We start from the raw sequence: 18,648 nt of genomic DNA, 5'->3' as shown, positions 1-18,648 counted from the left end.
GCCATATTGTTTATACGTTGCTGGGTGTATGTGACGTCACAACAGGTGCTCGTTGTATGTCATGGGGGAGAAAGGATGTTAAAACTGTCGAATAAAAACAAATAATACAATATCAGGCAAAGAAATATGCCACAGGTTTCATATGATATATATAAAAATGCACCCGTCTGTGTAACTGAAACAGTTACAAGTTGTAAGCAACATATATGACACGAGGTGTGATTCCAACACGCCCTGCTGAAAATGGAATCATCCACTGATCCAATCTCGACCTAGGGGAGCCGTATCAAAACATCAATCGACCTATTTTTCGATATCATTTCGCGAAAGTTATACTTTACAATATAATCTTGAATAAAGAATAAACAAAAAATATTATTATTTTCAAGTTTTTCATTCTGTATAAATGAATGTATTAAACACACACCACAATGGAATGATCAGTTTATCATTTAGCCTTGCTTGGATCCGTCAACTGTAAAGATTGATAATATAAACCTGTGTCTCAATTGAAGTAATACCCAAGTGTGTCGAGGTGTGTCCACTCGACAATGGACTTGCACGGCACTGAATTGAGCCACTTGACCTGCATGCAGCGATACAGTTCAATGTATAAGCCGTATATTAATATAAGAAGATAAACAGACCCGACAAGGCAATAGACGAAGCGTAATGACATTAGGCTAAGCACGGTTGGGACATGTCACTCACGACCTAGGGTTATATAAAAATAATTGGGGATTGGGCTAACATGATATTTAAAAAAATATGTTCTGTTGAGGGCAAATAGGTGTCCATACATTTGCTAATATACAAACGACTTACGTCGAGATCAAAGAATATATTGTTTTCCAGCTTATAGGTTTGTTTGTTTAACGCCGCACTCAGCAATATTCCAGTTATATGACGGTGGTCTGTATATAAACGAGTCTAGACCAGAAAATCCAGTAATTGACATCATGAGCATCGATTCACGCATGGGATACGATGACATGTATCAACCAAGTTAGCGAGCAAGACCACCCGATCCCGCTAGTCGCCTCTTAAGACAAGCATAGTCGCCTTTTATATACGGCAAGCATGCTTATACCAGAAACCGTATACATGCATGGACATTTACAGTTCTATACTAGTATTAGTCATGTTCAGTTTTTTAAATATTTGTGTGTGTGTGCGTGCGTGCGTGCGTGCGTGCGTGCGTGCGTGCGTGCGTGCGTGTGTGTGTGTGTGTGTGTGCATTCTAAGAGAAAGCGTTTGTAGTGTACATATTTTGTATAAACAATTAAGAGCATATTATTTTTGTGCATATTTAAAAATTAATAAATATCAATAACAGTGTTGAAAAGCGTATGGTCAGCAATATACCCAATGTATCACGGTGATATTGAGTCTGGGCCTCAAACCTGTGAGTAAAGTACCGTATTTCCTCTATTAGACGCCCGGGCTTCTATTTATGTCGGACAAGCCTTTGACCCGGCGTCAATTGATCGACCCGGCGTCTATTAGAGGCCCGGCTTCTATTTTTTGCACTGAACAATTGACCCGGCTTCTATTAGAGTTCCGGCGTCTAATAGAGGAAATACGGTATGTGCAACGACCCACGCAATCAAGCATCGTTAGCAGGCACTCGCCAAATCACAGAGCTTGACCTCCCCGTCTCCATTCTGAGTGAGTGAGGTTTTACGCCGCTTTTAGCAATATTCCAGCAATATCACGGGGGACACCAGAAATGGGCTCCACACATTGTACCCATGTGAGGAATCGAACCCGGGTCCTCATCGTGACGAGCGAATGCTTTTACTACTGGGCTACCCGACCGCCCCCCATTCAAAGCAGTTCATCTGCATGTTGTGTTCGTTAAGCGAATGGGTGCGTTTCACGCATTTTACCATATTTTTTAAAGAATCAAACCGAGTATTAGGCGTGACGCTATTGCGTTATGCTTTGTGGGTAGTGAGTGAGTATGGTTTTACGCCGCCTTTAGCAAACTTCCTGCAATATCACCCTTGGGGACACCAGACATGGGCTTCACACAAACCGGGCCTTCGGCGTCATGAGTGAACGCTTTAACTACTACGCAACACCACCACTCCGCTCGGTTAGCCTTGCGGTTACACAAGTTGGCTCTTCACAAAGAAACTTATTAGTTGTTTATCCTGGCGGGGATGGTTATAACAGATGTGCAAAAACAAACTCACTTACAGAAACCTCCCTGTAAAAGAAATCTAGTCAGAGCAAGATAAACTGGACTAAAATTTAGTCCCAGAAATAAAGTTATCTTATTTAGAAATACATATCTACAAATTAAAAAATATAATCCAAATGGAGCCCAGAATATGGCTTAATTTCAGCTTAGGCAAACTAGACTTGCCAAATTATTCACTGTTAATACTTATTATCTTAGGCGTGGGAGACAGACTAAAGATAAACCAGCAGCTGACAGTGTTAAACAACAAACAAACAAACAAACACCGGAGTTCACCCAGTCAGCAATTTTACACAATTCTGTGGTTTACTAGGTCTCAAATTAATTACTTGTTCCATGGGGTGTTTTTTAACAGGACCAGGTATATATGTCATGAAAGAATTTACAGTACGTTGATTTATCATGACTGTCGATACTTGATGCGTTCAAAAAGGGTAAGATTCTTCATTGAATTGTAACCGTTATACAGCTGGAATGGTGTTGACTGCGGCGTAAAACAAGTCTAAACACACTTTTAAATATCGTTAAATTATTTTGATTTGCTCCCCAGACAGAAGCCCGGATGTTGCTATGACCTTAGCACGCAGCGCGATGTCGCTTCAGTCGGAGTGTCGGCTCGCAAGAGGGCGGTGAAAAATAGAAAAGGGGCTTTCTTGACAGACGTTAAACCGAATAATTACTCAGTTTTGACTGAAATTGTCATGATGTAGCTCATTTTTCGGCTTAGGAGTAGACATATTGAAATATTATACCTCAGATAAGCTGTTTGATTCTATATTAACAGCTGATTAATCGAGATTTGAGACCACGACATCGTGAGCGAAACCGGAAGATCGCTCGGTTCGACTTGCTCGAGTCGAAGATCAGATGAACTGAGTAGACACAATCTTTCGTAATATGTCGTTCAGTTGACATGATGAGGTTTATAGGAATTAGCTACCTCCGTCGTTGATGCAGTTGTAAACGAAGTCGAACTAACATTTGGGTTCGAGGCCATTTTACTCTGTTAGCATTTGACAATTGAATCTTTAAACATGGCCGATATCCAGTACGTTAACATAAAAGACATTCGTCCGGGGCTGAAGAATATCAACGTGATGTTTATTGTGCTTGAGATGGGTAGGTATCGTTCGGTACGAGCGTAATAACTAATCGATGATTGTTTGCAGAAGGCAGGAGGTGAACCATCCATTTTTGTCTATAGACTCGACTGGTACAAATGTCAGGCGAGTCTAATGAGCAGAATCGGGGGTGAAAGGTTATACGGCTGCTATGTACTCCGGTCGTCAGTTCATCTTGGCTCTGAGCCAGAATATCTGGAAATCTCTGTGAAAAGCTGCTGAGGGAGAAATAATTTACAAATTACGTTACGTTAATTTTCGTGCCTCAGAAGTTCATTTTTTGTAAGTGATTGTGTAAATCTTGATTTGTAAAGATAAAAACACACCATTTTTTTTTACTTTTAGAAGGTAAAAAAAATATTTTAAAAGTCAAATCTTAAGTCTGATGAACACTGTACAAGTTCTAACCAAGCTTATTACATATTTGACATTGTGTTTTATAATGTCTTTTTGAAATTAAGAAAATGGGGTGTTATTTTTTAAATGTAAAAAATTGAATTTTTACCTTTTTCAGGTAAACCAACAAGGACGAAGGATGGTCATGATGTAAGATCGTGTAAAGTAGCAGACAAAAGTGGCTCCATCAATGTGTCTATCTGGGATGAGGCCGGTGACCTTCTCCAGTCCGGTGATATATGCAGATTAACTAAAGGGTACACACTCTCGTCAGTGAGGAGATAAACACATGTTTTCAGGTTTGCGGGTGTTAATTAGTATTCAATGCCCTGAGATTAAATTTAGAAGTGTTAAATGTTTAAAGGGGCACTGATCTAACGCAATTCCCCGGGACTGGTTGTTGCCTTTGTTATTGTTTTTTCCCAGTGAGTACCCGGATGTAGAGCAGAAATCTAGACTAGCTCGCGACCTCTGTTGCGGCATTCGTAAGCGCATTAGTCACTTTTATGGATACCGGTAGTAATAAGAGCGTATGGTCACATTGATCAACAAAATGAAATACAGTATTCAAGATAATAAGGAAGTGTAGGCATCTTTGTGGGTAGCATCGGTAATGGTGACGAAGTTCTGATAATTTACTTGCTTGGTAATTTTGCGATTTTCGTTTACACTATTTTGACTTGCAACACAAAGTAAATATTTCACCTGAGCATTGCTTTTTTTATAGTGTGTATATTTTTTTACTGTCAAAATGTGTAACATATTTATTAAACAGCTAAATGTTTAGTTATTTTACAAAGTGACTGAAAAACATTTCCATCTGTATTATTATGATAACGAATTCCAAACATTTTGATGTTTAATGTCATCACCAAGAGACTGAAAATGTTACGTTGAAAAGTACATTTCTGTGTTGTTTGCCTTCTAATCCTACATAATAATCTGTTGTGATGTTTGTAGGCCCTTTTGATCGTCTTAATCAATCTGGACAAATGTTTTAGTCAAAATGACTGAAATATTTACACATTTTAAAAATTGCCTGAGAGAATCACATTTTACAAATTGACAGTAATCTATACATGCTTACAAAGGAAATGACCTGTGAAAACAACGTCTATCGCGCATTGAAGAATTTCCCAACCAAGACGTAGAAAAACAAGAACGAATCGGTTCAAATGAAGGAAAACAAAATGCAAATACCATAATTACAACTTACCAAATTTATGTGTATAAATAGGCAGCTTCCTTATTCGAGGAATGTATCCGTGAATATCCACACAAAGGAATAATATCCCACTTGTCTGCAGCTATACAAAATAACTTATTCGATGTCACGTGTCTCTGTAACTATCAAATATTCTAAAAGATATATATCGTTTCGGGTGTCAAGTCTCAAGGGTCGGCTGAGAAAGGCCACGTGACAACTATTTTCATTACGTCGACGGTTCCTAAACAATCCATTGAGTTTGATAACAATGAGCAACCAATCAACGTATTATCAGTTAACCCTTTGAACAAATTGTATGTTGTGTTTACATCGGCACTTCACGCCATGATATGAGTGTATTCCCTTTGTTTTAGTAAACCTAGACATGTAAACACTCACTTTTGACATATCCACTGTGCAAGATAACAGTGATTAATCAATCAACGTATTTTCTGTTAATCCTTTGATGACTAGGAACGATTCGTTGATTTACAAAAAAAAGTAAATCAACTGATCATTCATCTCTTGCTGGGCTGCCACGTGCATATTACATAACCTCACTTCAAACCTGGATTTAGATTGAATAATTACCCCAGACACAATAAATGCCAAATGAGAACCTTTGTCAGGTAATCTAAGTGGTGCTACCACTAAATGTACCTGTAATAAATTCATTAACTGAGCATCAAGTGAATGACGACAAATACACAAGTGTAGGGTTATACGAGAAAACGTGTATGACAACAAGGGAGTAGTAATCGTATTACACAATCCGAAATCCGAAAATGCTTTCACTGCATGGATACTTTTTTAGTATTAAACTATAACCATCTGGGGTATTTCCAAATGACGACTTCCGATGAGCTCTGCCGTTCTTTTTGTCTGTTTGTTTAGGCTGAAGAAATTATTTAACATGCGCCCTTTGTCGAATCTTTATAGATCACAGTTAACCAATCAGTGTTTATGCAAAAATGCGTAAAACAAATATTGCCTCCAGCCTCCAAGTTTATTTAGCTGTCCTTGCAGACGGTAGCCCAGTCTCTGGTCACGCTCAGTTGCGTTACGTATCATCCGGGTACTCACGGGGGAAAAAACAATAACAAAGGCAACTACCAGTCCGGGGAATGGCGTTAGATCAGTGCCCCTTTAAGTTTCCTGGCAATGAATACTCCTAAACATCCGCAAATTTAAAACATAATGCTTATGGACATTGTAAAAACTCCTTCTTCCCAAGGCAAGGGCGTTAACTAGGGCTGGGACGGGTAACTCCCGGGTCGGGTGGGTCCTGAGTAGGACCCGGGTACCCACAGGACTACCCGGACCAGTGGTTAGTCACATGATATATTGTTTAATGACAAAAACTTACTATAGCTCAGTGGTTACACTACAAGACACTGTTTGCATTTCTTTCTGACGATGCACACATTCCTTTTGACTTGTACATGTTTGAGTAAAGATAAAGCTTCAGTGTACGCATGATCGGATTCTTTGATACATGTATCTAAATAGTTTTAGCCAGGGCTGCGGTAAAACAATTATCAATCAGACATTTTGTTCCCTACTCTTGAGACTTGCAGTGGGTACCCAGATAGGGTCGGGTTGGGTACCCTGGTAGTAAATGTGGACTTGTCCCAGTCCTAGCGTTAACTGACCAAAGAAGTCCAGTTTCCACCCTTGCCGAACTTGGCTGGACTTCGGGAGTTACAATTTGTCTGGACTAATGAGTCAATGCATTGTCCAATTAACATGCCAGAACGAACTTGACATTCGGTTCATAAACAACATGGATTCCAACATGCAGATTTCGGTCGACTGTAGGATTTGCAAAGCATGTGTTCCGTCAACTGGGCGTCAACAGATATTTTGCAAATCTTTTCATGATTTTAATCAAGGTGCTCAAGTTATTTGATACACTCCGCGGGGTAAGACCGTTTTATTACAATATAGATCTTGATTATTGATCAGATCGTCTTGACTGGGATCTGCAATTTTGTTTGAAGCAAATGCAAGCGATATGAGATATGGAATCTGATTGGTCAATAGGAGGGACATAGAAGGGACATAGAAGGGACATAACTCATAATAGCAACTGGTTGCTCTACACTCGAGCCTGGGAATTCCAGCCTAGTTCGATAAGGAATTTATCTTACCAACATGTTTTAATATGACATTGTAAAAGAATTCAAAATTCATAGCTGTTCAATTGAGCTGAGGTTAGCTTGTGCTGTCACATGACTTCCATTGACTCCGAAAAAGTGTGCAGCTTTTTGCTTTGAAGTGGGATATAAGGGATTCTCAGAAGTCCACGTGCAGCCAGATTTGCCCATGGCGGGGTATAAGGGATTCATTCCCTCACTGAGAAATTTATTCCCCTCCTAGGCGGGTTACACAGTATTTTATCAAGATCACTTGGACCAATCAGATCTCATCATTCTGACATGGAGGTATGATAAACCATTGTATCATGAATATGTCCCGCCTGAGATAGTTACTGCATGTGTATTTGTTGCAGGTATGCGTCTCTTTGGAAAGGCTGTTTAACAGTTTACACCGGAAAAAATGGTATCATCGCAAAAATAGGAGAGTAAGTGCTGCTTTGACACAACTGATGGTAAACTTCATCCCAGAAATAACTTCTCTTCTTTTTATCTTGAGACCGCCTCCATGGTCTTGTGGATAGAGCGTATGCCCAGAGAGCCGAAGGTCTTGGTTCTTACCAAAACACGTTACGAGATGGTACTTGTTGCTACCCTGCCTGGTGCTCAGCATTAAGGGGCTAAAACAAGGACAGTATACTGTGTCTGAGTGGGGTATTCATGTTAAACTGTGGTATCTCAGTGAGCTAGCACTGAAAAATCGGCATCAGTCCGGACTAGTACAAGCAGCTCCCTTCCACATACACACACACGTTCATGCAAGTCGCTATTTAAGTGGATTAATCTTGAATGTGATGTTAAACCCCATGTTGAAATTCTTTTACAATTCTGATTTTTGAGTGAAGTATTTACTGTTGATTTTATAAACTTAAAACACACTCAACTGAAAATGACTGGAAAATGTTTTTGATGATGAATATAAGGATTATCACTTGATCATCTGTATTAATTATTAGATTTTTATCCAAATGTTTGAAAATGTGAGAAGGGTAGTGTTTTGGACATTGACTGTTGACTGATGTGCTTCTTATGAAGAATTTGCTTTGCCTGTACTGGCTGTAGGTACTTCAGGACAATAAGACCCGTGGTTAAAATAGGCGACTAACAGGATCGGGTGGTCAGGCTCGCTGACTTGGTTGATGTATGTCATCGTATCCCAATTGCATGGATCGATGCTCATGACATCAATCACTGGATTGTCTGGTTCAGACTTGATTATTTACAGACCACTGTCATATAGCTGGAATATTGCTGTGTATGGTGTTAAACAAGAAACAAACAAACAAAATCTCATGAAGCGTTTGCTTTGTCTTTAGGTACTTAGGACAGTGAAATAATGTAAGGTGAGGTTTTTGACGAGGACGAAGATTCAACTGTTTATTTATTATGGCCTCAAGGTTACCTTGGCTAAGACGATAGGGAGACAGACAAATATGTTCTTGTGGACTCTCTATCACAATCTCATTTGATCACACATCATATCACAACAATCACGCAATTAATGTGTTCTGGCCTATATCTAGTGGACAAAGATATTGGCTAAATCATGGCGTTACAAAATTCAGTCAGAAGCCTGTAGCAAGTACCTAAGACTCTTTTTGGTCCTGGAAGAATATTTCAGTACCGTAGCTGCTCATTTAGCATCTGGGGGGCACGGGTGGCCCAGTCGTCTAAGGCGCCGCGATTCACTGTGCAGAGTTGCGTCCCTTGGGCTCGCAAGAAACCTATGATTGTGAGTTCGAATCCTGGTTCGCCTTGATTGTTTCTAGGTTTGTCAGCACCTTACTCATGCTCGTTGGTTTCAACGAAGTGGTAAATGTCTGAGACCTGCATCACTTTGGGCTTTCCTCCCACATTAAGCTGACACGACATGATATAACTGGAATAATGTTAAAAGCGGCGTTAAACCCAACTCACTCACTCACTCATTTAGCATCTATGCTCTTTTAACAGAAGGGAAATCACTCTAAAATAATTTAAAAGGGATCTTAAATCTTGGGGGGGGGGGTAGCCTAGTGGCTGAAGTGTTCGCTCGTCACACTAAAGGCCGTTGTTTGATTCCCATATGGGTACAATGTGTCAAGCCCATTTCTGGAATATTGCTGAAAGCTGCATAAAACCCAACTCACTCACTCACTCACTCACTTATATTTCAAAGTAAACCTTCCTCAAATATGCTTTACAGATAAGCTGGTTTTCTTTTAGGTTCTGTCTCCAGTTTTCAGAGCTTCCTAATATGAGTGAAGCAAATCCTGATTTCCTTGCCAAAAATGTAAGTATTTGTGGTACTATTCCATTTTTTTAAGAAAGGTGAACAAAAAAGTGAGTGAGGTGTTGTTGGCTTGGTGAAAGAGAGTATTTGGAAAATACTTGATTCTGATTGGTCATTCAGAGGTTTGAATTCACAAAAAAAACCTCTGATTGTAACGTCGTTGCTTGGGTGTCACCCTGACTGTCGATTCACAGATTATTGTTCATGCTATCAACCACTTGTTCCTGGTTCAGTCATGTTTACTTTCAGCTAGCTGCGATGTTGCTGACAAAAATTCCCTTTTTAATGGGTAAATGTTACCAAGAAATATCACATTATCTCTCAATATACGTGATACAGGATGGGACGTATTGAAATATTTCAGGACCAGCCACCGCAACAACGAAAGTCCCCCACGGAGTCTGACGGGTCCCAGACAATGATGCCCTCCCAGACGCCAGGAAACCGGCCCCAAATGTCTGGTGGCCCGCCTCAAATGGGTGGTCAAGGTGAGTTTAGAGGTTCTCTGAATCAATTCTATTTTTGTTTGCGACCACCTCCGTGGTCGAGTGGTAGAGCGTGGGGTCATACCAAAAGATGTTAAAAGATGTTACTTGTTCTTACCCTGTCTGGCGCTCGGCATTAAGGGGCTAAAACAAGGACTGGTCGGCTTGGAGTCAGTATACTGTGTCTGAGTAGGGTATTCATGTTTAACTGCAGCATGGTATCTCAGTGGGCTAAAACAAGGACTGGTCGACTTGGAGTCAGTATACTGTGTCTGAGTAGGGTATTCATGTTAAACTGCGGCATGGTATCTCAGTGGGCTAAAACAAGGACTGGTAGACTTGGGAGTTAGTATACTGTGTCTGAGTAGGGTAATACAAGCAGCCACACACAAACCTGCAATTATCTTGGATGCAACGTTATACCCCATTTCACCTCACCTATTTTTGTTTGTCACCGAATATGTTACGGCTGAGGCTGGTCCTTCATGGTGATTCTAGATCCGAATGGGTCCCCAGCAACCGATGATTGTTTTAAGAGGCAACCATATGGATCCAGGATTTGAAATTAACATAATGCCGTTAGTCTCAGTAAAAAATCATCAAGGATTAGTGACATTTAGTTGTGGACTACCACTTTTACCATTTTTGTGGAATAGTAAAAATTAAAACTAATTTCAAACTCTGTGGATTCGATGGTCAGACTCGGTTGATTGTTAACATACCCTTACATCATAGGACTTTGCTTGTAATGTCAATCATTGGATTGTCTGGCCCAGACTTGATTATTTACAGGTTGCTGTTTTGCTTGATTATTCCAGTGTATTCCCGTTGCTGCTATCCTTCAAACCTCGGCTCTGACCCACTGCCAGAGACCATATATAGCTATATATACAGTTGTCTCCCTTGATTCCATATGATAATATTGATTCTTGCATTATAAACCATATATTTTCAGGTGGAAATGGTCAGTACCGTGGCCCCCGCCCCCAACATTCTGGCCCCAGGGGACCACCGCCGATCAATGGCAGAGGGAGGGGCATGAGGCGTTGATTCTCAAACTGGTGCTGGAGTTCTACAAGGTTGTCTCCCTTCAATGGTGCAATGGTTGTCTCCCTTCAATGGTGTGCCTGCTCTTCAAGAGCAATATAAAATCAACATAAAAAATGGTCAAAAATGGGGGAAATGGTTTAAAAAAATGGAAAGTGTTGTACATTATCGTTCTAAAATTTATGAATTCTGAAACGCTTAAAAATTAGGGGACAGAATTACTTGAAGCTAGGCCTGATGACTTGTCAAACTTGACCATGTTGACATCAGCATCTTTATGATAAGCCCATCAGACCCATAATTGACTGTATGATATAGTGCTGTTCTGGAGACACGTGTACATATTTCCCAGGGTATGTGAGCTGTGAAATGGATGTCTTGCTGGCTGCTTGTGGACGTTGGCTGCAGTGGACATTTTCCCCATTGTAAAGATACATTGCTGCAGATGCATGTGTCGGTTCCATTAATGGGGACATCACAAGTTCAGGTTAATTGCATAACAACCATATTGCATGAATTTTTCATTACGTACGTTTGTGATGATCTGAAACCATAGAAAGACATTCCTCCGAGATGATTTGGGAAAAATTCTGTGAGAAAGATCCAGGTTTATGAAGACTACTGATATTCTACAAAGATTATTCAGCATCGCTTACAGCTAAATGGTTCAAGAGATTTTCCCAAGTTTTTCCATGGCAAATTATTCTCATTAATTTCAACTGAAAATATATTTAACTTTTTAAATCTGAGTGTAAGGTAAATAATTCTGGTTTGGTTTGGTTTGTTTGTTTGTTGTTTTACGCCGCACTCACCAATATTCCTGCTATATGACGGCCATCTGTTAATAAACAAGTCTGGACCAGATAATACAGTTACTGACATCATGAGCATCTATCCATGCAATTGAGATCGATGACATGCGAGCCTGACGTATAATTCTGGAGCACTGCACAGTGGTAAATGTGTCCAATAAAAGTAGGGGTTTGAATACTGGATACAATTGTAAATGGAATCATTCTGGGAAACATTTTCTATTGGTCAGTGTTTTACTGCAATAACATTGCGTGAAGGTTGCTTTATGCCTGCATTGTTGCAGCTGCGACAGTAAGTAATTTGCCTGTGGCCTAGACTGGTGACTGACAGCATGAGCCTCAGTTACGATGACACAGAATCACCTTGGACACATGTGGTGAAGACCTAAGTCAGCTCTTAAAAAAGGCAGGGCACTGGCCCAGTCTTAGGTGCCACAATTCAATGTGCAGAGTTGCCTCCCTTGGACATTCCAGAATCCTATGATTGTGGGTTCGAATCCCTGTCAGCCCATGTTTCTCGGGGCCTGTTTGTCAGCACCATACCTCTGCTCATGGGTTTCAAGTGGTAAATGTCTAAGACCTGCTTCACTTTAGGCTTTCCTCCCTAAGCTGACAAGCCATTTTATAACTGAAAGACTGTAAAACGACATTAAACCCAACTCATTCACTCACTCCGAAAACAGCCATGACTACCTATATTCCCTGACCATCCCAACAGGATTTGACATACAAGAGACCCAATAGTTTCTGAATTAAGGGAATTAAGATGATGTTGGAAAATTTATTATTGTCTGGTATGATACTGTGGACTCATTCAGATTCAACAGCTTTTCGGGGCGGTGGGGTAGCCTAGTGGTTAATGCATTCACTCTTCATGCTGAAAACCTGGGTTCGATTCCTCACATGGTACAGTGTGTGATGACCATGTCTGGTGTCCCCTGCTGTGATACTGCTGGAATATTGCTAGAAGCGGCGTAACAGAATACTCACTCACTCCCAATAGCTGGAAAATGTCTGGAAAAACATGATGTAAATCCTTCAAAGTAACGTGGTGAAAATCAAAAAGCATTGTTTGTTATGGACTATTGCAAAGTAACGTGTGCGTTTGACTGGTGTTGAGTTCGTGAGACGGATGTATTATCGAGAATGAATTGTGCTGGCAATGAGGATGAGATTCAAAGAAGACTGGTTCAGTATTTCCTCATGTGGTGCGTTAAATATATATTGTGTTGTAGTATGTGAAATAAAAGCAAAGATATGAATAAGAAACAAATTAGTTCAGAGTTTGTTTTCACCAAGGTTGGCACACTCTAAGCTGGTATCTTCCCATTAGTTTCACGTCCCATTTGTCACACACTTTAAAACATAGGTCATGGCTGAATGCACTGACTGGTCTACCCTATGTTACCTAAGTGTTGGAATGGACAGATCCAAGAAAAGTAGAAAAGTAATCCTGTACTTTATGTGGGTCATAATCAAAATGTGTACCCCTTTTGGTCCTGTTGAATAAACAGAAATATAACTTGAAAATTGCAACTTTTAGTGATTTAACAAGAAGCTTTTTAACGTAACAAATAGTTGATTAAATTATGCCAACACAAAGAGGGGCCATGGTTGGCCCAGTCGTCTGAGGTGCCACGATTCGCTGTGCTGAGTTGCGTCCCATGGGCACGCCAGAAACCTATGACTGTGGGTTCGAATCCCGGTTCACTCCGATTATGTTTCTAGGTTTGTCAGCACCATACCCGTGCTCGTGGGTTTCACCGAAGTGGTAAACGTCTGAGACCTGCATCACTTGGAGCTTTCCTCCCACATTAAGCTGATACGCCACGATATAACTGGAATACTGTTAAAAGCGGCGTTAAACCCAACTCACTCACTTTCGGTAGGAAATGATGCACCACAGCTCATGTTGCATATTTGCAATATTTATTCAGAAATGGCTATTCAAAACAATTGATTTTCCCTTTGTTCTGATCACTTGTGTCAAACCATGGATATTTCCTTTGCTGTTTGATATTTCATGTCATTCATGGAATAATGTCGTACATATTTTTGTGTGAAATAGATCCTTACAATGAAGAAAGAAATTTAATATAGAAATATCAGGTTATCAGTAATGTTTATTCCTGATAACTCGAATCCATCCAAGTCCTGTAATAATTGTGTGATATTGCCCTTAGGGTATTGATGAAATTATGCAATTATTATCAGTGCAATGTTGCAAATATTTGAAGAGGATCATCTATTTATGGGGTCACATAAAAGTTCATGTGACTGAAGTTGTGATTGAAAACCCTCATTTTGTAGCTCACCTGACACTTGTAAGTTGTCATGCGTCTTGTGTTATTAATAACTCCATAACCACGGCACCATTGTAACAGAATCTTGTTGCATGTCCCCAACAATGAGGGGTGGTTGGGTAGCCTTGTGGTTAAAGTGTTTGCTCGTCACGCCGAAGACCCGGGTTCAATTCCTGACATAGGTACAATGTGTGAAGCCCATTTGTGGTGTCCCCCGCCGTGATATTGCTGGAACATTGCTAAAAGCGGCGTAAAACCATACTCACTCACTCACTCACTTCCCAACAATGTAACAACCTGAGGAAAGCCCAAAGCGATGTCAGCGATGATGAAAGCCTGTTTTTTTTGTCTTTACATTTTTGTTAAAAAGAAATTTGGTGTGTGTGGAATTTGTAGTGTGAATTAGGAGGACATGTTCCATTTTTCTTTCACAATAGTTGACCTTTCTGGCCTTTGAACTTTGACCATGTGTTCACAAATGGATTGGCTCAGTAAAGATATCCCCAGAAACAACTGGACCAATATCTTAAATGTTAAGTGGCGGCCTTTTGCGACCTTTTATACTGTTGACAACACATCCAATTGAGCTACAGTGCTGTGGCACAATTTTCTACATTTCTGTCAGAAAAATATATGTTATACATGGAATAAATTATTCTGTCTAGGTTTATAAATTAACTTTTCTTTTGTGAAAATATTCTTCAAAATTGTTTCTCAAGATCTAAGGATCTTGTAGGTTATTCTCTGATCGTATCACTGGTGGTGTGTTGATCATTGCTGCAGAGCCTAGTGGTCAAAGCGTTCGCTCGTCACGCCGACGACTTGGGTTCGATTCCCGACATGGGTACAATGTGTGAAGCCCATTTCCGGTGTCCCCCGCCGTGATATTGCTGGAATATTGCTAAAAGCGGCGTAAAACCATACTCACTCACTCATTGCTGCAGGAAATCGACCCATCAAAAATGCACGCAACAACCTTCTCACCAACCTTGCTTGATAATTGCTTTTTACTGTACCAATATATATATATATGCTTAAATCAGGCACTTCTCAAATTATGAATGAAGTAGTCAATATTCAACCATGCTCTGCTTTTAGTATTTAATCTTTACTCATTAAGGGTAACTCAAAAATTGTTCATGGGTTCCAAAACCAAAGGATTGGAAACATGTACTTTTATGGAAGTGGAATAGTGCACACAAAATCATTTCTTATAGATAACAGGTAATGCTAATTTGAATGTTAGTATTCTGTAGGATGTTAAGTTTATCTTGATTGAAGATTTCTCATTTGGATGATGGGGCCAATTTAATTTTTTAAGAGTGTAAATTATGACCATGCCAAATTTTACCAGATCAGCTGATCCCTTTCAGATGAAGAGCATCTTACAATAAAGTAGAAGTAGGTTTGAAAGACATGTTTGAACATGAATTGGAGACTGATTTGTATATAAAGGGAGGCTACTCTTCCATGACTATGATGACAAAGCCCATTTCCAATCTTGGTCTTTGGACCCATGAGAACCAAAAAACTAATCCAAGTCTAGAATGATTTGGCAAGTCGATTAAATTAAGCATTCTTCTATTTAGGTATTATTTTTGAATATGTCATTAAATAAGAACTTTATTTAAAAAATAAGAAGTAGCTGGCACAGTTGCTCACCTGGTATATATGTCATTAAAAACAACTTAATGAGGCCCTCATGTATAATCACATCCTGGCTTCCTTGAGTCAAGAATGATTTTGTTTGAATGGCCTGCTCATCTAAGGCAGTACTATTCTCTGTGCCGAGGTCAGCATGTTAAAACGTATGATCATGGTTTTGCATCCCAGAAATACCGTGATGAGGTTTCTAGGTTTCTCAGCACCATAACCGTGCTCGTGGGTTTCACCAAAGTGGTTAACATCTTGGCCATGCATCATTTCTGGCTGCTTCAAACAGACATGCTGTATCATAGCTAAAATGCCGTTCGAAACAGCGTTAAACCATCTGTTCCTTTCAGAAGGATAACTGATTTTCAATTTACCATATCTAATGAGATATTGACATCAGTGTTACTATGCATGATGGGATCAGTGTAAAAATATATATATATGGTCATTTTATTTTTAAAATTACCAAATGTTTTGAAAGACTAAGTTCGCATATCAATAATGTTTAAGTGTTTCAGATTTTGATAGCTAGAATTTGATGTCGACTTTTTTTCAGTGGTACTTTCTCCTATGAAATTGCAGAGTATTTAAACACTCAGAGAAGTTAAGGATGATCACACGATTCTTTCATATTAGTATAGTAATATGAAAGTATTGGTTGGTCCTTAACTTTTGAGTAGTATATTATTGAAACTTCAGGTAGTCAGGAATTGTGACCATGCTAGGCCATGCTAGGCTTAAAATATGACTAATCTGTGGTGCAATGGGGCTAAGCATCGTGTGTACTTATTTTGCATGCACATGTGTGTGGTTTCTTGTATTAGTAGACATATGCTTGTTTTTTAGTGCTAACCAACTGAGATGCCATGCCACAAACATGGACCCACTACTCACAGCATACCGACCAATCCTTGTATTATGGACACCCCTACTCGCAGCATACCGACCAATCCTTGTATTATGGACACCCCTACTCCCAGCATACCGACCAATCCTTGTATTATGGACACCCCTACTCCTAGCATACCGACTAATCCTTGTATTATGGACATCCCTACTTGCAGCATACCGACCAATCCTTGTATTATGGACACCCCTACTCCCAGCATACCACCAATCCTTGTATTATGGACACCCCTACTCCCAGCATACAGACCAATCCTTGTATTATGGACATCCCTACTCGCAGTATACCGACCAATTCTTGTATTGTGGACGCCCCTACTCCCAGCATACCGACCAATCCTTGTATTATGGACGCCCCTACTCCAAGCATACCGACCAATCCTTGTATTATGGACGCCCCTACTCCAAGCATACCGACCAATCCTTGTATTATGGACACCCCTACTCCAAGCATACCGACCAATCCTTGTATTATGGACGCCCCTACTCCAAGCATACCGACCAATCCTTGTATTATGGACACCCCTACTCCCAGCATTCCGACCAATCCTTGTATTATGGACACCCCTACTCCCAGCATTCCGACCAATCCTTGTATTATGGACACCCCTACTCCCAGCATTCCGACCAATCCTTGTATTATGGACACCCCTACTCCCAGCATTCCGACCAATCCTTGTATTATGGACACCCCTACTCCCAGCATACCGACCAATCCTTGTATTATGGACACCCCTACTCCCAGCATTCCGACCAATCCTTGTATTATGGACACCCCTACTCACAGCATTCCGACCAATCCTTGTATTATGGACGCCCCTACTCCAAGCATACCGACCAATCCTTGTATTATGGACACCCCTACTCCAAGCATTCCGACCAATCCTTGTATTATGGACGCCCCTACTCCAAGCATTCCGACCAATCCTTGTATTATCCCATTACTGCATAGCTCCAGCAAGGGTAACAAGTACCATCTTTTAACGTCTTTGTATGACCAGTGATTGAACCATTGACCTTCCACTCTGGGTAGACACTATCCACTAGAACAAGTAATCTGAATAGATTTTATTCCTACTTTACCCTTTGCACAATACTGAAAGTCTATTCCTTATACTTCGATCTTACTGAGGCTCGATCATAGCACCACCAATGGCTATTAGAGTTATGTCCCTTCTATGTTCCTCCTATTGACCAAAAGGATTCCATTTCTTTTATTACTTGCATTTGCTTCAAACAAAATGGCGGCGCCTAATCAAGAATTATGTTGTAATAATACAGGTCTTACACCGCGAAGTGCATCAAATCACTTGAACACCTTGATTAAAAACATTTTTAAAATATCTGATGCCCAGTTTTGAGTACACATGCTTTGCAAATCCTGTAGTCCACCAAAATCTTCACGTTGGTTCATGTTTATGAACAGGATGTCGAGTTTGTTACAGGATTTTGGTTTTAGCCAAACTAAAAACTCAGGAATCGTACATGTTTGTTGTTTAACGCCACACTCAGCAATATTCCAGCAGTCTGTAAATAATCGTTTCTGGACCACACAATCCAGTGATTGACATGAGCATCGATCCACACAATTGGGATACCATGACATGCATCCACCACCAGAATACTGTTCATGTACCAGCCTTGTTTGGCAAGGGTGGAAACTCAGTTATAGATTAGTGACACTCAACTGAAACTTTTGAGCTTAAATGTCATCCAGCTGGCTTGCAAGTACATGTATTTGTACAATACATTATTTATACAATACCAGTGTGTAATGTTAAGCAGTGACGAATTTCAAGTACTGCACACCAAACTTCCGCTTCTCTAAGAATCCAGTGAAATGTGTGTGGTCCATACCACAATCACAATATTCCAGCTATACAGTTGCCTGTAAATAATACTGACTTGGCCACAGGAGTTGAGGTTTGAGAAACGATCAACACTGGGTACAGATATTGACCGTATCGCCTCTTTGGGCTTGGGATACCATGTGACCAATTTGGCCCCGAATCATGTTCGGATCCGGGGTCATGTAAGACATTCCTTGCAAGGTCTGACTTGACAAACAACAGGTCAACAGTATA

The 18,648-nt window shown here is 40.2% G+C and overlaps 1 protein-coding gene across 1 annotated transcript; it reads left to right on the top strand.

The window, feature by feature from the left end:
* Positions 1 to 2,824: 2,824 nt before the first annotated feature.
* LOC139465269 (SOSS complex subunit B2-like) lies at positions 2,825 to 12,946 on the top strand. Its single transcript, XM_071246945.1, has 6 exons — positions 2,825 to 3,325; positions 3,842 to 3,980; positions 7,443 to 7,514; positions 9,292 to 9,358; positions 9,723 to 9,846; positions 10,799 to 12,946. The coding sequence occupies exons 1-6, from the start codon at positions 3,241 to 3,243 to the stop codon at positions 10,891 to 10,893; spliced, it is 582 nt and encodes a 193-aa protein (XP_071103046.1). The 5' UTR covers positions 2,825 to 3,240; the 3' UTR covers positions 10,894 to 12,946.
* The last annotated feature ends 5,702 nt before the right edge of the window (positions 12,947 to 18,648 follow it).

This window comes from Haliotis cracherodii, unplaced genomic scaffold, assembly GCF_022045235.1.
Source record: "Haliotis cracherodii isolate W230 unplaced genomic scaffold, xgHalCrac1.p SCAF_18, whole genome shotgun sequence".
Classification (NCBI taxonomy): domain Eukaryota; kingdom Metazoa; phylum Mollusca; class Gastropoda; order Lepetellida; family Haliotidae; genus Haliotis; species Haliotis cracherodii.
The sequence above is the reverse complement of the archived record's forward strand: the minus strand, read 5'-3'. Positions and strand labels throughout refer to the sequence as shown.